General features: G+C 43.7%; 1 protein-coding gene across 3 annotated transcripts in view; it reads left to right on the forward strand.

Moving 5' to 3' along the window:
* Positions 1–3,326: 3,326 nt before the first annotated feature.
* Positions 3,327–27,382, forward strand: part of NR3C2 (nuclear receptor subfamily 3 group C member 2) — a 201,872-nt gene continuing 177,816 nt past the window's right edge. Inside the window, exons 1-2 of one of the 3 annotated variants that reach the window (XM_040554765.1) lie at positions 3,327–3,638; positions 7,031–8,789. In XM_040554765.1, the coding sequence (XP_040410699.1) occupies positions 7,033–8,789 (1,757 nt within the window). In that variant the 5' untranslated portion in view covers positions 3,327–3,638; positions 7,031–7,032. Of the gene's footprint in view, positions 3,639–4,912; positions 5,033–7,017; positions 8,790–27,382 lie in introns of those variants that run through there. The other 2 variants (XM_040554766.1, XM_040554764.1) reach the window with 2 other exon arrangements.

The raw sequence follows: 27,382 nt of genomic DNA on the forward strand, positions 1-27,382 counted from the left end.
AATTAAAAAAAAAGAGAGAGAGAGAGAGAGAGGAAAAAAAAGAGAGAGAAAAAAAAAGGAAAGGAAAGGAAAGAAAAGAAAGAATCCAGGTTAAAAGGGAAAATGTTCTGTTGCTCAGCTAAAAGACTTAACTATAATTAGAAAATAAAGTTGTTCAAAATTAGTCCAAACAGATAAAATATTGATGTCTGGGAAAACATGAGCATGCCATACAGAAAACACATTTACTTACATTTTCCCAGGGCTTGTAAAACGTTCTCAAGACTTTTGCTCAGGAAGATGGGATGCCATTAACTGGAGGGTTAGGGGAGGCTGTAGGCTCCTCTCTCGGAAAACTCGCACCTTTTGAACAGGGAAAGTAACCCCTGCCCTGTCATGCCCACCATTTCCCCAGGTTAGCAGCGGTCTTCCCAAAATGTTACCTCCCAGTCAGCTATAGTAATCAAAAGCACGCGAGGCAAATAGCATAAAACGTAAATCTCCAGTGCATAACATCAGTTAAAGGACTTAGATATTTGCCCATGTGGTCGCCTGCTTTCCGAGGCTGGAGCTGGAGTGCAGTGGGAAATGCCCAGCTGCCTTAGTTGGAAGCGACTCAAAACTTCATCCGCTTTGGTTCAGTTCTCAAAATAGGGCACATGACCTCTAAGCGAGACAGTACAGTAGGCTGCTTTTACAACGCACCGCTGCTCCTGCAGCCCCTGATACAAATTCGCTCGCTTTCCCGAGCTTGGGAGGAGGTAAGATTTGACACTCGCCGAGCTCCAGCCTTATCTTGTTTAGTAATGCATTATCCACAGCAAATTTGCCACTATCTTTAGGAGCAGAGATGACATCTGCTACAGAGTGGCTTACACTTGTCTGTCTGCTCCTTTCAGTGCCACGTGTCTGACATGAGTTAACCTCGTCTAAAATACAAGGCGAGGGAAGAGAATTGCTCGTTGGAGGTGTCCACGCTGTTCCTCTTGACCTACTTGGAAAACCACGACTGAAACTCTTTGCATTTTCCCCATCACGACACAGCTGCAGAAGGCAGCAAGGGGATCACTTTGAGCAGAATTCGAAACGCGATATATATATATATATACATATACACACATTTGTATGTGCTTAAACAGCATTATTTCCAAACCTCACAGATTCCGTGTGTTATTTTATTGAGCCCACTGTAGGTCCTTTTTTTTTTTTTTTTTTTTTTTTTTATTATGGAATTGGCACAATGAGAAAAGATAGCCTTTTTCTTTTGTCAGATACAGATCCAAATTGCATTTTATAATCTGACAATTATGTAGTTTGATTTTTTAAATAAAACAGATAATCTCCCTTCCCCGTTCAAGATGAGATCTTAGTTGTTAGTGACAGCTGTTAAAATGCTGCTAAAAATAGATCTAGTGTCAACCACTAAAAAGCTAAGCGCTCCTGTGAACCACAAGCAGAAAACAAATGAGGTTTCTACTGAATTTGTGGAAAATCTGTGAGCATCTTGCATGTGCTGGGAAGGGTGCTTTATCCTTCCAGCAGCCATCTCTGGGTGTAACACAATGGGAAAAAAAAAAAATCAAACATTTGGTATATTGGATATATTCCCTAAACTTTATTTTCTCCCTCCTTTCTGCTCATCAGCAATAATAATAATCATGCCACGCTAAGGCTGAGACTGCCTCCAAGCATTTCAGATGCCTTTTTCATTTACACCTTTGCCCTGAAAAAAAAAGAAAAATAAATAAATCAAGCACACAAGAATAGCAGGAAGAGTAAGACAAAAGAAGCGCAACCCATCAGCCAAACACCCCGCTCCTATAAATTGCCATAAGGTAATTGTGCTCAGCATGGCAGCTCTCAGAGCAGCCGAGGCGCTCGGGTGCTTTTGGCACCCCTGGGATTTGCTTTGTGTGGAGTTGTGGGGAACTTTCCTCTGCCCTGGGACTGCAGCTTCCACACCACCAAAGGCAGCTCTGCCGGATTAATAAATGATCTGTGTTCCAAAGCAGCTGTATGACACAAAAGGAGTAAAAGGAGAGAGAAGAGAATTGTTCGCATTCTGTGTTATAATACGTCTCGGTAGGTTCCTCCTTTTTAGCTACATTCTGGCTAAAAATAGAGCGCTAGTGTAGGCACAGTGAAATATGATTTGCTTCCAATAATATAGCAAACTAATTGTGAAATTAAGCTACTGAATGCGCCGTTATCTCGAAGTCTGGCCTTAGCAGCACTTTATGCTTCCCTGTTTAACATTTATCAAGTTACCCGCAAACTTTGACGGATGCAAACAACAGCTGATAAAATAATCGCCTTTTTTAAGGCCCCGGTGCTACCGAGGCTTTGGCACAGGTAGAGATCCCTCTCCGCGAGCGGTCCTTTTGCATGTTTAAACACTTCACCGAGGGTATTAAAACACGGCCAACTTGCCCTCCCTCCGACGCTTCATTTTTTTTTAAAGATGCTTCAACGAAGAGACATTTAAAGCCTCGAACTTCAAAATAATCGGCATTCAGACATCGTAGCCACAAGCGAAATATTAATTTAAGAACCCGTATCGATGTTAGCGCTTTTTATTTATTTTTATTTTTTTAATTAACGGGGAAACGTTTTTTTACGTGCACATTTTTCACATTCTTTTACGAAATCGGGACGGATTCGGTGCTGCCCGGGCTGACCCCGAGGGCACGCCGCTAGGGGGGGGACAAGGAAAGGGGGGTCCCCGCGTTTGCCGGCAGCCCGGCGGCGGGGGGGAACCGAGCGCGGCGGGGGGTGGGGGTGGGGGGCTCCTCCGCCGCCGCCGCCGCCTCCGGGGCCGGGAGAGCCGCTCGGCCGGGGGAAGGGCACGGGGAGACACTCCTCCTCCCCCGCCGCCCGCCCTGCCTCCCCGCCGCCCGCCCTCCTTCCCTTCCTCCGGCGGCTCCGCGAACCAGGAACCGCGGCGGCGGCGGGCTCCGTGCGTGAGAAACCCCGCGGCGCCGCTCCGCCGGGAGCCGCCGGGAGCCGCCGGGAGCCGCCGAGTGCCGCCGGGCCGGCCGGGCGGCGCGGGAGGGGGCGGCGCGGCCGCCGGGCGCTGCGAGGGGCCGGGCAGCACCGGGAAGGGTGGGGGGGAGGAAAAAGTTTACACCCTCGCCACTCTCCTCCCTCCTCTTCCTTGGTGGCGCAGATGGGAGTTTTACCTGGAATGACATAAGTTTGGCTTTTTTTTTTTTTTCCCCTCCTGTGGCTTTTTTATTTTTTTCTTTGAGGGTGTCTCTCTCCCTCCCCCGTCCCCCCCCACCACTTTTTTTTTTTTTTTTCTCCTTTCCTCGAACCCCCCGCCCCCCTTCCCCGCTCCTGGATCCACCCCCCGCTCCCCTCCGCCGGCGGGCGAGGGTGTGACCCGCGGGAACACCCACCCACCTAGGCGTCCATGGTGGGAGCTGTCCGCCCGGCCGCGCCGAGCCGCTCCGAGGGCACCCCGCCGCCTGCCGCAGCCCCGCTCCCACCATTTCCTCCGCACACTTTTTTTTTTTTCTCCCCCCTCCCTCTTTTTTTTTTCCCCCCCTTTTTTTTTTTTTTTCTCTCCCCGGTGCCGGTGCAGGCTCGCTGCCGGATGGTTCGCTGGCAGTAGCCGGGGGCCGTGCCTCCTCCCGCCGCGCCACCATGTCGTAGAGGAGGTGAGTGCGGCGCGGACCCTGCGGGGGGCGCGGAGCGGGGCGCCGGGGGCCGGCCGGGCGGCTGCCACCCGAGTCGGCGGATCCAGGTCACGGCCGGTCCCGTCCCCGGCGGGGAAAACTTCGCAGGAAGGGCACGGCCATTGCTCGCCGGGGGAAGCGCGGAGGCAGCCCCGCGGGTCTCACCGCCTCCTTCTCGTCCTCCTCGGCCGGTGCCCGATTTCGGGGCACGGCGCGGAGATGGGCGAGGCACGTGAGCCCCGAGCCCGGCCGTGGTCGCGCCTTCGCCGCCGCTACCGAGGGCGAGCGGAGTTCCTCGCTGCTCTCAGGGGATGCGCGGGGGATGCGAGCCGGGGCCGAGGTGCGCGCAGCCCCGCGGCGATGCGCGGCCCCCGCCGCCGGCTCCGGGCGGAACGCGGGGGTGCGGAGCCCTCCTCGGGGGGCGCGGGGCGCTGCGGGGGCGGGGGGCGAGGGCTTGCGGAGCGAGTTGGGACCGCGGGCTCAAAGTTTGCTGGGCGCTCGTTGGGGTTTTTTTTTTTTTTTTTTTCGTTTTTTTTTTTTTTTCCTCTGTTTTCCCCGCTTCTCCCCGGGAAGGGGGGCACGCAGCCCGCGGGACGCCGTGCCGGTGCCGGCAGCCCCTCGCCGGCGGAGCGTGGCGGGACGAGCCCGGCGGCGTGCAGAGGACGAGTCCTTGAACCTCGGCGCTTTTTTTTTTTTTTTTTTTTTTCCCCTTTTTCCCTTTTTTTTTTTTTTCCTCCCTTTTAACCCATCCCCGCACCGGCTCTGCATGCATATTCATGCGCTGCCGACAAACGCGGAAATCCAGGGCCGGTGCAGAGGCGATGCCCGGCCCTGCGGGAACCGGGCGGGGGCAGCCGCGCCCCGCGCACCTCCACCTGCCCGCGGGGAGCCGCCCCGCGCCCCCGCCCCGCGGCGCCCCCCGGGGGCGCGGCTCCGCGCGGGGGGACGGCTCCGGCGGCGGCCGCGGCGGCCCCTGCGGCTTTAAGGAGCCGCGCCGCGCCGCCTGTGTCGCAGCAACTTTGTATCAGTCATGTCGCCCGGCGGCTGAGTGACGGCGCCGGCCGGCCAATGGGGAGGCGGGCTGGCCCCCGCGGCGCGGTGGGCGGCCAATGGGGGCGCGCGGCGGGCGGGACGTCAACTTGAATTTATCTGGGCATGTGACATGTTTTTAAAGGACTTGGCACCTGGGGCCGTCCCCTCCCGGCTGCCGCGCCGTGTCACCGGGCGGCGCGCCGCGCCTCGGCCGGCCGGGCAGCGGCAGGGGCCGGGGCAGGCACCGGCACCGGGACCGGGGCAGGCACCGGGGCCGGGGGAGCCGCCCCGCCCCGCTCCGCCCTCGCTCCCTCCTGGCAGGAGGAGGCGCCCCGCCGCAACAGGTACCGAACCCGGGGGGCTCGGCCGGCTGCGGGACCCCCGGGGCAGCGCGGCCGCGGGCTGTGAGGGGAGCAGCCCCGGCGGGGAGGTTTTGGGGGGTTTGGGTTTTGGTGGCGTCCTGGCCGCCGGGCTTCCCGGCGGGGTAGGAGCGCAAATGGCCGCCCTCGGGGGGTGCCGGGGGCAGTGGGGCCGTGCTCGGGGCTGGGGGAAGCACAGCGGAGCCCCCCGCTGCCCGCAGCCCCCCGCTGGGACAGCCCGGGGACGGGGCGAGCGGTGCCCGGCAGCCGCCGTGCTGCGCCCGCGTATCGCCGGGGTGCGGAGCCCAGCCGAGCCCCGCGAGGCTCTCCCGGCCGGTTCCCGGTGCTCCGGGATGCGCTGGCCGAGCGGCGCCGCTCGCTCCGTCAGCACGGGACCGGGCGATTTTTTTTAATTCCCTCCCGCGGGTGACCCAGATCTCGGTCTGGTAAAGTTTCGAAGCGTGCCTGCCGCTCGGCTCCGCGTCAAGTTTGAGCTTTGCTGCTGCTGCGTGAGGGATCGCCCGCCGGGCGCTGCCGAGCTCACGCACCGGGGTCGCCTTGGGCCTGTCCCCGGAGCTACCCCGTGCACTGAGCTGCTGCCGGGGCTGTCAGGGTTAAAACTCACTTGCACCCTCCCCTTAAGCCTTATAACCGAGTCCCCCGGTTTTCAGAAATGCTGGTCACCCACAGCTGCAGTTGATTTCTCTAGGAATTAGGCTTGCTCAGCACTTAAATCGGGGGTAAGTGATTATCCGGGAGGGACTTTCTGTGAAAGCAGGCACTTCTGGCTGAAAATTTTAGGCTAGAGGGATGTGATTCGGTACACACGATCATCTTCTAATAAAACTTGCCCCTGAGAGGAACGTAGGTATAGGGACATAGCCCTAAGTAAGGGCAAAGAACTATTCCAGTCTTTCTCTTTAAGGGTTTTTTGTTTTATTTTTGTTGTTTTTCTTTTTTTTTGCGGTTTTACTTAAAAATTGTTTATAAGTAGTGTTAAGGCGATGAAATGCTATTAAAATTAGAAAATTAATACTTCTTGAAAGGGGAAAAATCTTTGCATAATGTTGGTATCACAAATAACGGCAGTTAAGTTTCTGCAGTTTTAACAATATGGTGATGAACTAATTCTTTTCAAGAAAAAAAAAAAGAAAAGTTGCTGTTACCTGTACACAATTTTCAGAATAATGGAGAATATTTTCAGAGTAACGCGTGATCACTCAGAAAATGGGCATGCATCTTGCTCCCTGCCTAGGGAGAGTGGCGTGGTGGGTGGGAAGCTTTTTTAGGGCCTTTTTTATAAGAAGGTTTACTTTCCTTTACGTACTCCTCTTGCTGTCTGCCATGGAGGTTGGTGGAATTACGGACCTGTTTATTAGTCCTGCATCCCCTTCCTTCTGTGGAAGAAACTTTTGTGATGCTTTTCTCCCCGCTCAGCCCATCCTTCCGCGTCCCCTCTGGTGGCCGTGCAACAAGCTTGCGTGGCTGTGTAAGGGCAGGTCTGTGCCCAGCCCCGCAGAACTGCTGCTTTCTTTCAAAGCATCATTTCTAGCACTGGAGGATAAAGAGAAACCCTTGTAGCTCACCAGCCTCTCCTGCTTTGCCATCCCTACAACATGACAGTGTGAGGTCTTTGGTGGTGCTGCTGGCACCGGCCGCAGGGTTGTGCTGGTGCTGCCCAGCTGTGCCTTTCAGGGCAAGGTGAGGGCAGGAATTGGGGTCGTTGCAGTTTGTTGGCTCATTTTCTCTCTGAACCCATAGGACTGTTGTATCTGTGACACCTTCTCCCTTGGTTTGATTGAAACTGGACAAATGGTTGAGAAGTGATTGATGGGGCGGGAAGCGGGACTGGCAAGCAGACAGACAGGGATAGACAGAGTAAGCGGATACGCCTTGTTTCCTTAGGAAATTAGGAAATTTCCTTAGGAAATTGCACTGTCCTGTCACTTATTAATTTTACTTTTTTGTGTATGTCTTTGCTAGTTATGGAGACAAAAGGATACCACAGCTACCCAGAAGGCTTAGAGATGGAGAGACGGTGGGGTCAAGTTTCTCAGTCTGTGGAGTATTCTTCTCTAGGTGCTGGAGAACAGGCTGGTGACAGTAACTATATGGAGATTGTAAATGTAAGCTGTGCTGCTGGCGCTTTTGCAAACAGCAGCACTCCAGGAAACAACAAAGAAAAACCCGAGCTCCTCTCTTGCCTGCAGCAAGACGGCCGTCAGCCTGGTGTTCTGCCCTCTGACATCAAAACTGAAACAGAGTCGAAGGAACTGTCGGCAACAGTGGCCGAATCTATGGGTTTGTATATGGATTCAATACGAGATGCTGACTACCACTACGACCAGCAGAACCAAGGCAGCCCAGGAAAGATCTACCAGAACGTGGAGCAGCTGGTGAAGCTCTACAAGGAGAACGGCCACTGCTCCTCTCCCCTCCATGGCGCCAGCAGGCCCTTGAGGTCCTTGATGTCGGACTCGGGAAGCGCTATGAACGGTAGTGCCATGCACGCTATTGTCAAAAGCCCGATCATGTGTCAAGAGAAAAGCCCTTCGGGCTGCAGTCCTCAGAACATGACTTCCTCAGTGTGTAGTCCTGCTGGCGTTAACTCTGTGTCCTCAACTACTGCTAACTTTGGGAACTTTGCCGTGCACAGCCCCATCGGCCAGGGAACTCCTTTGTCACGCTCGCCTAACGTTGAAAACCGGGGCTCGATGTTGCACAGTCCTGCACATGTTAGCAATGTAGGGTCTCCACTTTCTAGCCCTATAAGTAGCATGAAATCACCAATTTCTAGTCCTCCCAGTCATTGCAGCGTGAAATCTCCCGTCTCAAGTCCTAACAATATCACTATGCGGTCTTCTGTGTCCAGCCCTGCAAACGTGAACTCAAGAAGCTCTATTGCCAGCCCTTCCAATGCCAACAGGTCCACTCGTTCCAGCCCAGCGGTTAGCACTGTGGGATCTTCGATCTGTAGCCCTATCAACAGCTCTCTAGGATTCCCCACTTCCAGCACGCCGGCTGGACCTAGCAGAAGCCAAGAGACTGTTCCCAGTCCAGAAACAAAAGACAAGGGTGCTCAAGAAATCCCATTTCCCAAAATGGAGGAAATGGAGAATGCCATCTCAAACAACAGCCAGATGAACCTCGTTCAGTTCATAAAACCCGAGCCAGACGGTTCGTTTGGTAGCGCGTGCATTGGAGAAAACAGTAAAATAAATCCTGATTCCCCTTTTTCAGTACCAGTGAAGCAAGAGTCCACTAAACATCCTTGTTCTGGTGCCTCTTTTAAAGGGAATCAAACAGTAAATCCTTTTCCATTTACAGATGGCTCATACTTTTCTTTTATGGATGACAAAGACTACTACTCTCTTTCTGGGATTTTAGGACCACCTGTTTCTTCATTTGATGGAAATTGTGAAGGTAGCGGTTTTCCAAATCCAGGCCTCCCTGTGGGGATTAAGCAGGAGCCTGACGATGGCAGCTATTACCAAGACAACAGTATACCATCCTCTGCCATTGTTGGTGTAAATTCAGGTGGACAATCTTTTCACTACAGGATCGGTGCCCAGGGCACGATATCTTTGTCGCGGCCGGTTGCAAGAGAGCAGACGTTTCCGCACTTGAGCTCGTTTCCTCCCGTCAGCACGCTAGTGGAGACCTGGAAATCGCATTCGGAGCTGGCATCCAGAAGAAGTGATGGCTACCCAGTTCTAGAGTACATTCCAGAAAACGTGTCCAGGTGAGCAAGCAAGTTACTGCTTTTTTTTTTTTTAACACGTTTCCGTGTTAATTAAACAAGATGTGAATTAAAATGGGGGCTGGGGTGGTATTTCTCAGGCTGATGTGTAATTCTGTGTTTGCATTTCAATTCCTATTGTTAGATTGGCTGGTTGCTTGCCATATTTTACTATGGCTTTAATAAAAACAAAGTGATCGCTTTAATATTTAAAAAGAACATATTATATTCTATTGTTATTAGGTTTGAAAGTGTAGCTTTAGTATGTTTATGAGCTCTTACTACTACAAATGTTGCTTTTCCCATAATGAGAGCTTAGCAAAATTGCTCTCATGTGTCCCATAAAGGGTATTCTTTCTTAGCTGGTGCTCAAATGTGTTGTACCTCAGATGAAATGTTGAGATGAGTATGAGATGGTAATGTCAGGAATCCATTTTTTCAAGGATGCATGGTTGTAAGTTTGAACCAGGCTTCAACTGGTTAAGTTTAAAAACTAAACCTTACAAGCCTGTGGCAATCTATTATTTCTGTATTGTAACTGTAGGAACATTTGGTTTGTATATATAGAAAAATGCCTCCAGAAGGAGGAGGGCTGTTAAAACTTGACGCATTTGAAAGGGATAAATGGATGAACTGATCTCCTCACTTTTGGTGAAAGAAATATGCAAGCATCCTTTGATTTTGTATCTCTTGGCTGATTCGTGGAAGCATATACTTCTCCAACAAACAGGTGTTCATGTATTTTATAAAGGACACTTAGTTACATAAGCTATTTAATTTCACAGTCAATTTTACAAATTATTAAATGCATCTGGCAACATGACTGAGTTACAGTAGCTACATAGCCTCTTCATGTGTCAAACTGGCTGACCCAAGGTTTGTGCTAAAGCTCAGTGAAATAGCTGGTAACAGAATTTGCATTTACCTTTCTAGGTCTTTTTTATTTTTTTTCTCTTTGAAAGATACACAGCTTCTACCGTATTCTTGGATTGGGGTGAAGAGGATGTGTAGCTTTCTGTATTTTTGTACGATTTTAAGTATTTCTGGAAAAAATAGTGTTACAATGAAAAACATAATACCTAAAATAATGGTGCTGTGGGGGAGGGAAGACAATCTATTGACCTAGAGTTCACAGGAGGAAAAAAATATTTTAAATATTTACATTTTATTCTCAGACCTGTCCAGTATCTCTGCAATCTGCTTACCAATTTGCAAGCCGTACTTTACTTTTTCTCTGTCTATTTCAAATATCATCTGTAGAGAATATACTTTTTAATACGCCTTTCTTAAATTGAAAGGGTTGTATCCCACCTTCGTGCTGAACTTTGCACATAGCTGTATATTTGTTATCACCTGTGCTTGGATCAAATATACTTTCTGGATGAAGGAAGATGAAGTTATTGTTTTCTAGTTATTTTGCCTGATGAAATTTTCATAAATTGCATTATTTATATAGCGGGAAAAGTTCAGCAGAAGACTGATGGGTTGTCTGAAAACAAAGGCCCAGTGTTTAATTGCCATTGTGGATGAGCGCTGTTACTTGGGCAACTAGCTCCTGCCACCCGTGAGAGCTCTCATATGAGTAAGTGCTGCTCAGGTTGAGTCAAGGTTGTCATCTGCTGCAGGATGTCAGTCGCTGCACGGTAAACAGGGAAGTACTGGTAGGAGCAAAGTCATCAATAATTATGTTTTTAATGACAGTTTCTCATAAGGCTTTTGAAGGAGTACCTTCTGATCTGACATAACTCCATGGTAGCTCTTCTCATCTAGTTTGCCTCTGGACCAGTAAATGGATAATCTGTCATCAGGCTTGATGTGACTGTACTTTCCTACCTTTGTTTTCCAAGCTGATACCTTAGTAAGATATGCAGCTGAGTGTAGTTGTTGCTTTTCATGATTATAGTCCTGAAATTTTTAGCGCTCAGAGCGATTACTGCATGTGTGGAATTCTGTTTAGGTGGTGGTGATCTGCAAGGTTGCAACACGTCAGACATCCTGATCTGTGTTTCAGATTAGGACATGTGTCATCATTTCAAATCTCTAACTCAGCCCCATTATTTTATTAAATGTTACTGTTAATCTGCTTGGCAATGGCTTTCTGCTAACAGGTGCAGCAGGGGACCTGTGCGAAACCCTTTCATGTTTCAAAATAAATTAATGTAGAGGTCATCTTAGCAGTACAGATTTGAATGCGTAGGTGCCCGTTCAGATATTTGTCTACTGACAAATCACAGAGGCTTGTAAAAGCTCACTCTTCCTAATGAGCCTCAAGTTCATCTTCACCTTTCTACTTATTCCTGTGCCACGTTCCAGCTAAAACCAAGGAAATCATGTTCAAGTTTGTTCATCCTCCAAAGTGCTGTAATAAAACGTATAGTTTACAGCATGTATTTCAGCTGTCCCATGTCAACAGGGTATTGGGATGACAGTAAAGTCACTTTGTCTTCTTTTTTTTCCCCCCACCAGCTATGCTTTTCCTACAATATAAATTGCCATAAGCAAACACTAAGATGAAGGGGGAAAAAATAGGCTACGTGGTTCTCTAAAGCCAATAGATGATCCACATTGAATATATTTCATTTTGACAGCATTATTATCTGAACCTCAATATTGTATGCTTTTTGATACACTTATGCCTTGCAGCTTACATGGTTGAAGGGCCTGGGTGACCAGGAGTGAAGAAGGTTTTTCAAAATGGATATTTAGAACGTTACTAGAAATAATTCTCTTTTCCTATTAGAATATCACCTGTTATTAAATTGGTGCTTTCTAGAGTCAATTATATTTGCTGATAGTTGTCTAATAAACATAGTTTAGGCATTTAAGATGTCTTGTTACCTTATTGAACAAATACCCACTGTGAAATGGAACATTATTTTTTTTCTCCTTTTAGTTACTTTTATTTGATGTGGGCAATTATGGTTATTTTTAAGGTGGATGGTGGTAACTTTGTTTATAACATTGCAATTTGCAATGTTTGGGGAAGGAGAGCTTCTTAAGCAAAAAAAAAACCACATTCCCCTATTTCTTTTGACATGTTTCCTATGCTAATATGCATGCAGAACATATCTTTGTCTTTGAAAGACTGAACATGTTTTATTTTTAATAGAGGGTGAATCATACCTGTGTGTCTGTGTATGTAGATCCCCCCCGCCCCAACCCCAATGAATGACATTTCTAAGAAACAGTGGTTTATAAAACAAATAATAGCAAAGTGGGCTTGAGAAATAAGGTATGTGAGATCGTGTGATGTCATTGATGAAAATCTGCACTAAGAATCCAAGTAAGATTTTGCTTCAAGGTGATTGCTCATCTGAATCAGGGTATGAGCTTGAGACTCATGATCATGCCAATTATGTAATTTTCAAAATGGCCCAGGAAAATGTCATGGTTGCTTGAAACAACAGTATAAATTGAGGAGGATGACCTTTCTGCTGCGTTAGTTCTTACCTAAAGCTTTTTCTGCAAATGTGCCTTTTCCCTCTAATTTCCATATTAACTCTTGTATGTACAAGTACATACTCACTTTTTGCAGCAGTTGTAGTGCAAACCAAGGGCTGATGTGCTTACTGTGGAGTCTTCGTGGCAGTTGCAATTGGATAGTTTTGAAATTTGGCTAGAAATCAGACTCTTTGGTGCAATTACCTGTTAACGTTTCCTTGCGCAGCCTTGCCATGCATCTTCCCCAAATCTGCTTTCTTCCCAGGCCAGGAACAGGAGTAGGGTCCCTGCCAAGGAGGGGAGGACCTCTGGAGATGGGTGCATCTCCATGCTGGGGAGGTCTGGGAAGACTTTTTCCCTATTCCCATGTGTGATGGGGATGTGGGGGCCACTGCAGATGCAAGGTATTGCTTGCTGAGACAGGTAACAGATGAAAGGGAATCACATGCTTTTTTATTTTCTCATGATTCAGCAACAGCCATGCTCAATACCTTTCCAAACTTTCACGTTGCTTTTTTTTTTTTCTTTTTAAGTCCTTTTCCCCAATGGCTGTAGGGAATGTTGTACCATTTGCTGATCTGGCACATACTTTGTTTTGTTTTCTTTATTTTTTCCTATTACTGTTTTTAGTAATAATAGTAAATCTTTCTGATTTTGATTTAGAAGCTAAACAAAAATGCCCCCAAACCTATTCTTCCAAGGTGACATTTAACTACATGTCTTAGCTGGTAGACAGGTCAAAGAATTGAACTTAAAGTTGAAATCTACACACGTAATTGAACTGACTGGAGCCTGGGTAGTCTGAAAGGAATTTAAGATACAAAGTTATACAGGTTCCTAAACAGTTGTTTCTGTTTGCTAGCCTGTTTATCCTGGTGAGGCATGAGGTGTTACTGTTTCAGCAAAGGTTCACTGGTGTGATGTAGTGTGGGATAATTCACACACTTACACCGTGTTGTTACTAAATAATAAATTTACTATACTTATTAGTTGTTAGGTTTTAATTGTTATCATTCAGATGAGGAGATATCGTGAAATAATGTATTGATATTCTAGAGTTTAGATATGCTAAAATCAGTTGAAAGACTGTCATTGACTTCTTAGGGTTTACGGTCCAATCTTTGATCAATGTTGACAGTGTTTAGGGACTTCTTACGCCTATCTGTTCCTGAGCGATTCGCATGGATCAGGACATTCTTTTGGCTTTGGTGTGTGGTCCAGAGCCTGCAGGCTGGGCTGGGTGGTACATTTGCTGCTCAAAAAAAAGATAACAACAACAACATAGCCTTCATTTATGCGTAACCCTCACCAGCTTGAATGGGTGATTCGGTTTAAAATCAGATTTCAGGCTATTGCAAGTATTTTCTGTAAATAAACTTTTGTGTTAAAAATTATCTAGAATAGTCACTTATCAGAATGATACCTGCCAGAGAGATAAAGGTCTGGTAAATATTATTTTTAGAATTTATGATTGGCCTTCACCTCTGTTTATTTGCTGATGGACTTTATGGGAAAAAGACCAAGCTGTTAAAATATTCTCCATGCTTTGGTAGGGTTGTTTTCCCCTTTAGCTTCCCATAAGTTTCCTGTGCAACCTTTTTAACAGTGTTTCTTTTATCTTGTACACTATAACCTTAAATCTGTACTTTTCTTGTTTTAAATTTAGAACATAATACTTGTTTTTTGTAGTTTAATGTACAATTTTATGTAATTTTTAACAGTTCTGGGTGTAATCTTGACATAACAGGAACCTCTAAATGTGTCTTTATTTCTCACTTAAAAAAATATGAGCCTGCATTAATAAATCAAGCCAGAAGGTCTAAAGGTTCTCCTCAGCATACCAGCATGCATTTAACAGCCTTGTACTTCCTACAGCTTTGTTTATCCTTATTTTGTTGAGGGTGCTCTGTTTTGATTTGCTCATCTTAGTGAGGAGTTCAAAATCTGTATAAAGTATCTTTTAAAGTTACTCCTAATGATGCTTTATTTTTCTCTTAAATTATACACATAAATTGTCTTCTGTCCTAATGGCAGAGAGAAGTCCACATTGCGGGAAAACTTGTTCCATGAACGAGCAGATCTTTGAAATCTGTGGGGATAAGAGCTCTGTTCTCAGTCCCTGTGCCATTACCTGCAGTTTGGTTGTTTGGGGGGTGGGGGGTGGGGGTGGGGGCGTAAATCATGTTATATATTACTGAAACATTTATGTGGTCAGTTGATACTGCTGAACTTTACAAAACTTGGCTGTTAGAAATTGTTTTGTCATAGGAAACAGTTACCGACTATTAGCAAAATAAACTAGCTTTTACATCACTTTTGGTGATACAGAATATCACTGTGATATGATCTCTTGACTGTCCTCTGGAAAAGGGAAGGTAGGATCATCTTTGTGCACAGATGTTAAAATAAGCAAGAAGAAGAAATTTTGATTATCCGTATTTTGACAGTATGGGTCCATTGCTTTTAATGAGGACTGGAAGACACTAATATCTGAAATATTACCATACAGTGAAATGTTCTTGTTCTATTGTATGGGATTTGCATTGCAGTTATGCAGGTGAGCATCCGTACAGATTGTTGCAGTGGTATCAATAATCATGCAGTACTCATATTGTCTGCAGAGGGAGTAAATTGTTAAGTTCTGATTCAGTAACCTGTCCTTATTCAACAAGCACTTAGCATTAATGGAACTTAAACGTGCTCTCAAGTGCTCTGCCGGGTTGAATCAGATTTCTATGTACGTATTGGTGCTTTGTTGATCTTAGGCTTGAGTAGAGATTGCTGTTGGATGTCATCTGCGGTTGACCAATACATTGTTTTCAGTGACGAAACATGCTGTTGGGCAATGCCCTGGAGTCTAGTCTGGTCTGACGCTGTTTTTGTCGTTGATTTGGGCATGGTGTGTGTGTTATATGCGAGAGCCAGATTGGTTTCCTGATCCAGTTCACTCTGAAGGTCTAAAAACTGGCGGGTCAATGCACCTCGGTGAGTGGCGCAGTGTGACACGGGCATGAGAACAAACTCAAGGGACAGAAAGGGAAAGGTGCCTATGAAATATCACAAGTGCATGTTGCTGCTCAAAGTTAATGCAATGTCATGCTGTAATCTCAGCATTTGTATTTTCAGGGTATGCTTTTCAAAAATAGCTTCTGTTTTTTAACCATAGATGTCTGTATATATCAATGTCTGTGAACATAGTTGTAGAAGCTGGAGTTATAATGGACTGATTTCAATCAAAATCCCTTGGAGAACCTTGGAGAACAGTGGAGTGTTGTGATTTCAGATTTAAGCCCAGAGAGGTCAGAAAATGCTACAGTGTAGGGTGAACATAGAACCTTGACTTGTTCTCTGGCAAATACATGTGACGATATGGTCTGCATAAGAGTGATAAAGATGTCTCAACAAGGGAACTAAAAAGGGACTATGAAAAACAAGTATTAACTATGCCTAAGTTTAGTAATTTTATCTGCTTTCGTGTGTAGCAGGTCGCTACGCAGTGCTTGGTGCTCAGCATATGAATTACCTGACTTCAGCTGCAGTCTCCTCCAGGTGGAATAATCTGTGGAAAAAAAGCAAGGAGCATTTCCATTGAATGCAGCTGTCCAAGTCTCTGCAGCAGTTACTGGGCATATTTGAATGCACCCTAAACAGACCCTTACATGACTTGACTTCTGCCCTGATAGTGCACAATGCAAGGGAAGATCAGCGCTTACTGGAGCTATGCTACAGCCCCCTTCTTTCCTTTCCTGCTGGAACCATGTTGGTTTTGCTGCTGGAGGAGACATGCTGACCTTGGAGGAAGGCGTGTTTTTTTTTTTATTTATGCCACAGGGGAATGGCTTCATAGGCCAGAAAGTCCCTGAGCCATGCCAGCAGATCTCAACATGGTCTGCTTCAGTACCACTACTAGCAGGAGCAGCAGCAGCAGCTCTTGGCTTTGTGCCAGGCTGTGCTTGTGCTTAGGAGTTGTCTGAGGACTTCCCATAACACTTTGAAGCAGGGTGCATGCACATCTTTAATAATATGCATGCATCTATTCAGGAGCTGTTTTACAAATTCTTAAGAGTTAATGTACTTACTGGACAAAGTTTTCAAATAAGTTGCCTCTTTAAATAGGAAGTTTAGATTAATATATATATTTATTTATTGTAACTGAGATTTATTAACAAGAATTACCAGTGCTTAACGATGTGTTTTCTGAAGGGATGTGATCTGGGTAGTCTCCCTCTGCTTTACTGAAATTATTGAAGTAGGATTAAAAATAAATAAATAAAATGGTGATTCTGGATTCTTAAAAGAATATCTAACATTGGTTTTATCTATTCAGTATGTGAAAAATATTTTTCAAGGCAGTGTTTCTTTATTGAGTCGTGTTATAACAGAAGTTTCCAGACTGTAGGTAGATCACAAGAGAATAACTTGAAGTTGAATTTTATTTCTTTATCTTAAACTGTGAATTACAGTCCTGCAATTACATTAGAATGTGTTGTTAGCTGCTTGCTAAATTAAATCTCCGTGATTCTGCAGTATGTAAGCAGCAGTGCAGTGCATTTACTTCAGGGGGGAAAAAAAAATCTTAGATTTCATATTTGGAGGTGAGGTAACTTAGGGCTAATATATGAAGATACTTTTTTTTTCTCCTTTTAAAGAAATAAGCTTCAGTTGGAATATCTGAACAGAAACTTAATCCAGTATTTGTAATTTTACATACAAGAATTTGTATGCTCTCCGAAGATGCATGGTAATGCAGCTGATTGTGGTTAGTGATAATTAATAATAGATCAAAGAGTTGTAGCCCTGAGGTTGAAAAGTAAATTTCAGGCTAATTGCTGAATGTTTCTGATGATTTTTGTATCTCTTCACTCATTTACATTCTCTTTTCTACATGATACATTTTACATGCGTATGGAGGTGTAGTAAGTTTTTGAATGGACTTTCAGACTGAAATTTGGAATGATAACGTTCATCTTTTCTATTCTGCTTTTCTTTCCTTGTCTGTTTTTGAGAAGTAGTGCCCCAAGTTTTGAAAAATGATAGCTTTATAAACCACTTTCCCCACAATTTGGCTTCTGAAAAGGGGATTAAAAAAAAATAAATCTACCATTTTCACGCATGTCACGGTGGTCTGTTCCGTGTGCCTGTTGCCTGTGAGTGAATTTTGATGCTAAACTGGTGGTAATCTTCCCGTGTAATTAATTAAATAATGGTAACAAATCTGAGTAACTGGGCACTTATGGGTCTGCGGTAGGAAAATGACGCATTGAATTATGAGTCCCCCAAATCGGTTTGAGCAGGCAAGGCAGCACTTTGCTCAATGACCTTTCGGCTGTGCCTTGCTTCTCGGTGGCAGGTTGATGCCACGTACGAGACAGGGCAGCCGCTAAGCTCCGCCGGCACTGCCCTGCCTCACCGGCGGCTGCGTGCACCCGCGTGCATCCCCCAGAGCTTGCGCAAGCCAGCCGCGGCCGTGTACCTGTGTGACTGCGTCACCCCGCCGTGTCCTCACCCAGTCCTGCACTCCCGGAGCCCTTGGGGAACTCGGGTTTCGCAACCCATGGGTCCTGGTTTACTCTGGCAGCGTCTGGCCACGGAAAATCAATCATGTTTGTGTACGTGGCTCTCCGCTGGTACTGCTGCGGGTCAGGGAGTGGGGAGGGGGCTCTTAGGCACCCAGTTAGCAACGCACCCTCGGCCAGCAAGGCTGGAGGCCAGACCCAGCCTTCTGCATACATCTCACATTGACACCCTCAAACTGGGAGCAGGAGAGCTGTCGCCTCTGGAAGCAAGCCTTGAGGTTGGGGCGTCGAGATGGGGGCTTGAGTTCAGGTAGCTGCCCTAAAAGGCTGGAGGCCCCACTTCCAGCACCACGGAAGGCTGGTCTCCAGAAACCGGTTGTGCACATCAGGTGTTTTGAAGCCTGTAGTGCCAGGGACCTTGTAAATGAAGGTGGGTGGGAAACTTGCCCTGTTTCCACGAAGGCTTTATGACCTGTCAGTTTCGGTATTTTAAATTAAATGAAATTCGTGCTCCAAGAGTGCAGCATGTGAGAGTGGTTAGTGAGCTGTTCCTCCAGTGTTAGGTAAAGATCTACTTTGCTACCTCTCACTTTATTACATTTCAAAGCTGTTTGGATAAATAAAATTATTGATAATAATAAAAATAAAAAGACTGCACAGATGTTCATCCTGTGATGTGTGAAAACTTCCAAAAAAAAAACACCACCAAGTCACATTTGAAGACAATAAATATAGGATTAAGGTTGATGTGTCTAAGGATCAAGGTCCATTTCTTTGTGTGTGTGTCTTTTTTGTTTTGTTTTAATTTTTGAATAGAAAATAAACACACATCACAGTTCTGGCCCATTGGGCAGGGGATGCTGTAGGTGTTTCTTTCCGTAGCTGGCAGGAGCCGGTGTCCCAGAGCTGGGCAGAGTCCTGCGTTACGTGCCAGTACACGCACGAATGTTTGGCAGTAGATCTGCCCTCTGGAGACACCTGTGTGGATGGGGGAGAGGTGCCATGCCCAGGGGGTGTCCCTTGGCTCTCCAGGCCCCCACAGCCCAACAGGGATGCCGGGGGGATTGTCCCCTCAGTTCTTGGGGACTGCCCCCCTGTTGGCCACTTGTCCGCTTGGCTTTACGGTGGGGGAAGGCTTGCAGCATGTTTTGCTTTTCTGCTTTTGCTTTAAATTTGTTTGTTTGTTTATCTCTGGGCACTAAGGCTTTCTTAAGTTAATAATTAAAAACAAATATTGGCAAATAAGCATTCCTTAAGGATTATATAGATTTAATAAATGTGACTGGCTTGTCAAAATTCAGCACTGAAGCTTTGTTGTAGGCTGTCCTGCTGTAAAATGCATCAAGTAAAACAAACATTTCTGTCGGATTAGCTCTGCGAACCCTTTAGGATGTTACCATACTCTTCCTTCAGATGCACTGTAGGAAAATTGAATCATCTAAATGGACTCAATTAGAATTTTTAAATTCTTATTTTAATCTGAATTCGTGTAAACTAGCTGGAAGATGAACAAAGTGAGGGTTAGACATGTCAGCTTCTACTCAGCGTATGGAAGTAAATATTGGAAATGGTCCAGAGCTTTATGACTGCTGCCAACTAATGACATAAGATAATGTTGCAATGAAACAATGTACTTGATTTGCACTTGTTTCCCAGCTAACCTTTCTGTTTCTTGAGACTGTTTGGAATTTATGTTTTTCAAGATTTGACAGTAAAAAGTAGATTAGGCATTGAAATTTTTGACTGATTAAATATGTAGTAATGACAACTTCAAACTGCACAAGCAGATAATGAGATAAAGGACTGTTACTCACTTCATATTAAACCCATTTGGTGGAAGACGCAAGAAGGATGAGTGTTTTGGATGGACATATAATTTTAAAAAAGGAAAAAAAATTAGAGGAGCTAATTTATATAGAAACACAAAGTGAAAAGAGCAAGTTGCTGATTTAATGTTGTTATTTTTTTGTTTTGGTTTGGTATTGCTGGGACCACAACTGCAGCCATTGTAGGCCTGCAAACAGTCCTGTGTTTCCTTTCTAAAGGACAAGAGTTAACTGTGTGCAGAAGGCTGTTAACAAATTTGCTAGACACGTGTTCGCATTTTTATTTGGATCAGAAATGTGCTTTTGAAGTGAATCTTCCAGTTGCCCCCATTTTGTGTGGGGTGGCTGTGGAGTGAAAAAAGAGACTTCTTAGAGAGCAGTGCCTGACAGAAGTGCTTCAGGAATTGCTTATGGCCCTCCAGACCCTGATGGCTTCGGCCTGTGGGACCCTACTGAAGCTGCCATGGTCCCCATCCTGCAACATGAGTGGTGTGGGTGGAGGATGCTCAGCACCAGCCTCTCCTCTCTCTAGAGCTTTGTATTGCACCATACTGTCTACTAATGGGGATGCCGACAGTGTGTTTATTGCGGTTTTCACCTGCTAACTCAAGCATTTGTAATTGAAAAAAGATTGAGTTACAGGCAGAGAAAATCATTCCAGAGAAGAGTTGGAGGCACTATTTTCAGCAGATGTATTTATGTTTCTGAGCTATATCCAGAGTGTCCAGAATACCTGCTTACTCTTCCTTCTCAGCCCTCCAGAAATCTTGGAAACAAGTAAATGAAATCCAGGAAGTAGGAAATGAGACTGAAGTGACAAAGACGTTCTATCCTGGTGTTGGTTTTGCTTTGTTTGTTTGTTGCTGAACTTCGCTTCTTTTGAATTCGTTGAAAGATCTAGATAAGGTCTGCAGATATTCTCATTTATTATATACTAATCTGCAAAGGGAAACGCAATTGTTTTTTATGGTAGACAGTTTAGTGAAGTACTTCCAAGCAACTGTAACTTATGCAAACTAATTTAACAAGTTAGAATTATGGTTTCAGGAAAAATTCTTTTTTTTCCTTTTTTTATGTAAAGCAAACTTTTTGATTTGCAACTAATTATATATTGCAGATGTCTGATAAATTAATTTTAATATAAGGCTAACAGAGTCAGATAGGTGATGTATTAGTGGCTTGTAAATGACTCACAGCTATTAACTCTGTTTATAAGATAAATAAATCAGTACCATAATTCCAGGATCTAGATGAGTTTTGAACTCATTCACCACCTTACTAAGAGGATCTTCCGTATTTATTTTTTTTCATTCCCTCTGTACTATGGTGAACAAGATACTTCATGTCCTCCAGCGTTAATCCCTGTCCGTCCACCTGTATTAGCCCTTTACACGATCTCAAGTTACTTCAGGTTCTACTTGCTTCAGTACATACACCTGATGTTGTGCTTATTAAAAGGGAGATCTCGCTAAGGCTCAAGCGAGGTGCATGAAGCTAACTCTGGTGCAGCGTGGAAGACAGGTCTTCCATCTGCCAGATGGATGTTCAGAGTTTGGAGGCCTGAAGATATGTCAGCTCTAGCCCTGCTTTTGGGTGGTAGTGGTGATAATGGGGTTGGTGGGTGACTTGGTGGGTGATAATGGGGTTGGTGGGTGACATGGGGACTTCTCTATGCCAGCCCCAGCAGTGTCTATCCCCCGATCAGAGTTAATGGGTATTAGCTTTTTTTTTTTTTAACATCATGAAGTGTACCCCAGACTCTGAGGTGGTATTGATGTTGGCCTCACATCAGTAAGTCAGTAGAAATGAATGCAATTTTCATGTTGAGCAGAAAAAATATTCAGGACAAAACAGGAACAAGCTTGAGATCGGGAATGCAGAAGTGTTAAGAAATACAATTTAATGGAAAAGAAGAGTAAGATTGTAGGAGCAAGGAAAAAAGCAGGTATTGGTACAAGATGATGTAAGCTTAATACTGTGCACCAGATCCTAGGAAAACTTATGGTTTTGTCACCAGCACTAAAAATTGAGAATATTCAACATCCCATTACTTCAGCTTAAATGGGATAATTTGATTTATTTTATAGGTGTATTTCATATAATCAGGTTGAAAGACAGCAGTAAATACACACATTTCACATTTAGTACAATCTAGCCTTTGTCTGACATTTCACATGGGCAGACTAAGGTGCCATCTACCTCTGCACGAGGTTATGAGAGCTGATGATGGAATACATTAAATAATCCGTTGTTCAAAGGACAGAAACATAACTATCATCTGCCACTTTTAGAAAACCTTGCGTTAATGATTTTTTTCATTAGGTGTGCAGAAAAACAAACAGTAGAGCAGAACTTTATGTTCTTCTCTGTTTCCTTGTCTGCGCTGCACGGAACATCTAAAATACCTGCTCATACAGGTTCTGCAAATGGAAGGTAACTGCATAGCCACAGCTTAATCGTGTTCCTTACGTATTATGTTAGGTCTGCAGATTAAGAAGGGGAGATGACAAGAGTAAATTTAGGCTGGGACTTCTCCGCCAAGTCCTCAATGCTCCCACCAGTAGCACGATGAATTAGTCTGTTTCTTTAAAGGCTTGAAGTAAATATTGAGTCGGGTTTCCTAGCAACAATTGTAAGGTTAAGTAAAAATCAAATTTGCCAGGTATTGCTTCCAGAGCACGCTAAACTTTTTCTTACAAAATTTTTGCTTTTGGTGCATTATCTGCAGTATGAAATGCTCAATGAAATCTGTTAGTATTGTAAATAAAGAACTTCAGAGAGTCATATGTCCAAGGACAAGTCACCTAAAATATTATTCTTACTTTGGGACACAGATTTTCTTTGGGCACAGTACAAATACACAGCAGAACTAATGAGGGCTAAGCTTAATGTGAGTTCTGCAAGTATTAGCTGTGTGTGTATAAATAACATAATAAAAATAAAACCCACTACATATCTTCCACTGTTCAAGCCTGCCAAAAAAAAAAAAGTTCTCATTTATTGTTGGTTTTGTCAAAGTAAACAAAGCCGTGATATACAGGTCCAAACTGGATTTGTAATGACAGGAGAGAAGATCAGCACCAGTACTTTCTGAAGTGACATGAAAGCAAAGGATTCGTATTCTTTTAGCCAGTTTAGTAAATTTCATGCAGGGACCTCTACAGGTGCTTTGGATTTTAAGGTGTGTACCTACCTAAGACAGACCTGTTCTGGATAGAATGATTTCCCCTGGAGATACATGCAGGCCTGGAATTTAGGTTAGCCCAGGACAGATAGATAGATAGCGGAGGGGAGCAAGGAATGGAAAAATTTGGTTGGCTGCTTCCAGTCCTAAGTTTTTGAGTCTATAAATAGAGTCTATCAGAATATTTCTAGTTAGTTCTGGGGAAAGTCAGCTGCTGTGCTGGGGATTGGCTGTGCTCCCAGAATAAGGAGGAAAAAAAAAAAGTATGATAGGAGGCCTATTGAAAATCTACCAAATGACACCAGTGAAATCAAGAAATTGGACAACTCCTGTATTTGGGCTTCAGTTTATTTTTCTTCAGCCTGTGTCAGCCTGTTCATACTCATACAGTATCTCTGCCCGTAGTTGCGGGAGGTGGGTCTGCATGCAGCCCGGCAAGGGGCTGTGGCTCAAAAGCTGGGACCACAGCCTCATTAAAAGCGACCTGGAAGCAGAAGGAAGTGGTATATTAGACCTGGCTTTTGTGCTGTGTTGTCCAGCTTGCGCAGTCTGTCCTCTGTCTGGATTAGATGCATTGTATAAAGGGAAACAGCAGAATGCAAGCAAAAGATGAATTTTAAGTTAATAGGATTAAGTTATCATGTAAGTTGTGACTTTTCTTTCAAATAGAAAAGAGAAATGTCTGCTGATATTTTTATGTGCAAACTCGTTGAAGTATGTTATGATACCAGAAATAGACATTTAAGGGAGTCATGATGAGTTTTTCAAACACTTAAGGTGCTTTCTAGGAAACATAAATTATATGCTTGAAAAATACTCTGAATTGAGGTTTAATTACATTGTATAAATAGAGTATAAGTAACAATTTTTAAAATTATTTTTATAGTATTTTTAAAGGTTCTTGTAGTTACAGTAAAAGGTTATCTTTTACTGTAAAAGATAATCTTTTACGGTAACTAATCACCTAAAAGCAAAACTTTTTCCCACCCAATAACTGCAGAAGGATGATCCTTCATACTGTAAGTGGTCAAATGAATAGTGTTATGCATGAAAATTGGACCAGACTACTCTGACGTGAATAGATGCTCATCTGAATTCATAGGAGCTGAAATTTATCCTAACAGTAAATGAGATTTTTTTTTAGTACTGACCTAATACCAGGAAAAAAAAGTCTTGAAAATAAAACCATACGTGACAACTGTATTGCTGTTTAGGCTTTGTTGGCATCTCAGTTTTCATTTATCATATTCCAGATATTGGGAAAAGTGGTTATACTAAATGTGTATGGCAGAAGGAGAAAGGATGGAGCATTGTCGGTGCTTTTAAGAGTTCCATTCTGCCTTTTGATGTCTGTAGGTATCACATATCGGTAAAATGCTTAAATGCTTCTTCTAGGTTTCCATAAACATTAAATAAAGTCAAACCAGTATTTAAGTTTTTTAAACATTTCTCAATAACTTTTGTTTATATTTGTAATAAATCATGAAACCTATAAGGCACCATTATCTGTTGCATCGGTAGGTACTTCAGTTTCTTTATATTAATTAAGATAAGATCTTGAGCTAACTGATATCCTCAACTGTCTTATTAAATGTTTTTTATTTAAGTATTCGTAACAGTAGAATTTCAGACATTCTTAAGTAATTTTAAATGGGCAAGTGGTAGGTAAAACTTTCTTCAGATGCTCAACGAAAGTGTTTTCTTTTTAAGTAAATGATATTTATTAATATGTTGTTATTGACAGTTCTTGAAAAAAAATGGGGAAAAATGATGAACAAATATTTTATCTCATTAAGATGTGGGGAAACATCTCTTTCAAAAACTTGTGCTGTTAACATTTGAATCAACAAGGAGGAAAATCTGTCAGGGGTTGAAATCCACTCTCATTAGAATCGATGGCCCTTCTCTGCTCACTTTCTGTAGGACTAGTATTCAATAGGTATTTCACCAGAGGATGACTGTGGGAATTAAAACTCTAATTCATTCTGACTGTGTGTGTTGCCTTGGAGAAATGTTGAGGAATATCTCATCTGTGGAGGGAGGAGGGGAAAATAAACTTACGTACAGCCAAGGTAGATTTAACTTGGAATAATGCACCAAGTTTTGAGGGGGGGAAAAAAAGTATCAGCTATGTGTGTCAGTAAGGCTTCAGGAATATTTCAACTTACAAAACCATTTGTCAAAAACCAAAGTATTGGAAAAGGAAGATAAACAACTTATTAATATTTTATTTCTTTTTCAGATCATTTTCTGTCATGTATTTGGAAACTTTACTGAAATATTAGTCTCATTTGAGGAAGCAGCTCAAAATTCATGTTAACTATTAATTGTGCCGCTTCACAATTTAGATTATGCAAACCTATTTGACAAATTGATCTTGAATGAGAACAGAATAGAGATCTAAAAAGGTGACTGTAAGTAAACCTGATGGTAGAGGATATTTTTTCTTTGAAAAGAACAAAACATTTAAGATGCTTGTCACACCCCACCCCACCCCTACCTCCGCAAAAAGCTGCAGCTCTGGATTTAACATTGCTGTATCATCCACGTTTCCTGAAGTAGGGTCTGCTCAAAGTTTCAGAAGCACACAGTTGTGCTTTTAAACTAAGGACTTGATCAATTAGAGCCCTGATGGCTTTGTGCTAGCGGCCCCGTTAGAATCAGTGGGACTGGCCATATACAAAGGCTTTGCTTAAGCCTCTACAGATTGGAAGTTTTCAATGTTTCTAACATACATCAACTGTTTTATATTATGCTTTCTTTCCTGAGTTGTTCTGGCACTTTGATTTGTGTCATGCACAGCGTGCATCTTTTCACACTTTCAAACCCTGACTGTGATGGCTTGAATCCTTCATTATTTCGTGATTAATTGTAGAGATACAAACATTATCAAATCAAAATCCCCGAAAGGCCTCTTTTAAAGGATCTGCCTAGCTTTTGATTTAGCTGCCCCACAAATTACTTACTGGTGGCTGTGTGGTTTTTAACATCCTGCTAAATTTGGAACAAATCCATTAAATACTTTCTGCAATGTCTGGGGAATAGAAAGCTTGATAAGTTATTTCGTCCATTGCTTGGGTCAGACCTTTCAAGAGAGAGCAATGCTGAGTGTTGAATCCATTAGGTACGAATCAGTGGGTGTGCAGGATCATAGTTTGTATTGTCTGTTATTATATTAGGGTGTTCAGTACAGATTTAAAATTGCTAGAAGTCCAATTTTGTCTTTCAGATACGTGTAAATTCATAAACCACAATTGTAGCTGTATAGGAGAAAATTGTGATCCAGGTGAGAAAATAGCACAGCAAGGAAAGCAGTTTGCATTAGCTATTTTATGCGTAGCTACATGTGGTGGTTTTATAAAACCGATTTTGTCCATTGGGATCTAATAGAAGGCTAGAGACTTACTTGGTTTATAAATCCGTGTGGTATATTATTTAGATATCCAGAGAGAAAAGGTTGAAGAAGTCTCTTGTGTTATCAATTCCTCCATGGGAAACTATATTAAAAACTAAAAAAATATAATAGTATATAATTTAGAAACGCAATATATAATGTAGGTTGAGAGACAATTACTGTGTTTTCCATTTTACTGAATGCATTTCAGCAACAATTGGGTTTTGGCTGTAATGCTATTTGTAGCAGTTTCATGAAGCTGCACAGCAAATTACTGTGGTATACCAGATCAAATCAGCTCTTCACTTCATCTGTGAAAGTTGCATTATGAAAAACTCTTACTACAGGCTTATGTAGGTAACAGTGGTTTTGTCCATATTTATATAACTTTGTGTGTGTTAGCAGGAAGTTCTAAAGTAGTTTTAAGATGGACATAGCTTATATAGCTTGTCTGACATTTTTCAGCATTTGTTCATTTAAAACTGTCTGAGTTGTACAGAAAGTGCAGAAAGTGTTTTTCTCACAAAATCCTGTCACCTGGGATGCAAATACTGAAGGAACTGGCCTCATGTATCTACAACTTCAGCAGCAACGCCTGACAAGAAATTGTATGCTGGTTGTAAGTGTTTAACGACAAAAATATTTACTGCCATCTTCTTGGCATTAGCATTCCTGTGTACCTAATTTGATGCATATTTTCCTGCTTTTGATGACCTACTTTGGAGTGCTAAATGGCTCACACCAACATGTAAGAAATGTTAGGCAGACTGCAAAAAACGAAGTTCTGTGTGGCTGTTAGGTGATAGCTTATCTCAGGAGCTTGGGAGAGCATCACTACTAGTATGCATCCTGAACTAACTGCTTACATGGGGTTTGCAACAAAGTCGATTGCAGAAAGAGAGCAAAAAGACTGAGTATTGGCAGAAAGGATTAAGGTTTGCTTTAAAGAAGTCAAATTAGTCCACTTGGAGAAATTAGGAAGAATTGCTAGCCGTCCATTATGATGGGATTTTTTTTTTTGTTTCCATTTTCAAATGTCTACTGCTTAACATCCTTGTAGGAAATCTAGAAACAGGCTGTGCTTCCTCAAGTTCATGGGTGGCATTTCTATGGACATGCTGAAGGAACTTGCATGGTAATGGTGGACCCCCCTCCTCATCCTCAGCACCTATGAGAATGTCCTGATGATGGGCTTGGATTAATGGACAATGTTGCGTTTTTTTAGCTGTAGGGTG

The sequence above is a fragment of the Cygnus olor genome, chromosome 4 (genome assembly GCF_009769625.2).
Source record: "Cygnus olor isolate bCygOlo1 chromosome 4, bCygOlo1.pri.v2, whole genome shotgun sequence".
Lineage (NCBI taxonomy): Eukaryota > Metazoa > Chordata > Aves > Anseriformes > Anatidae > Cygnus > Cygnus olor.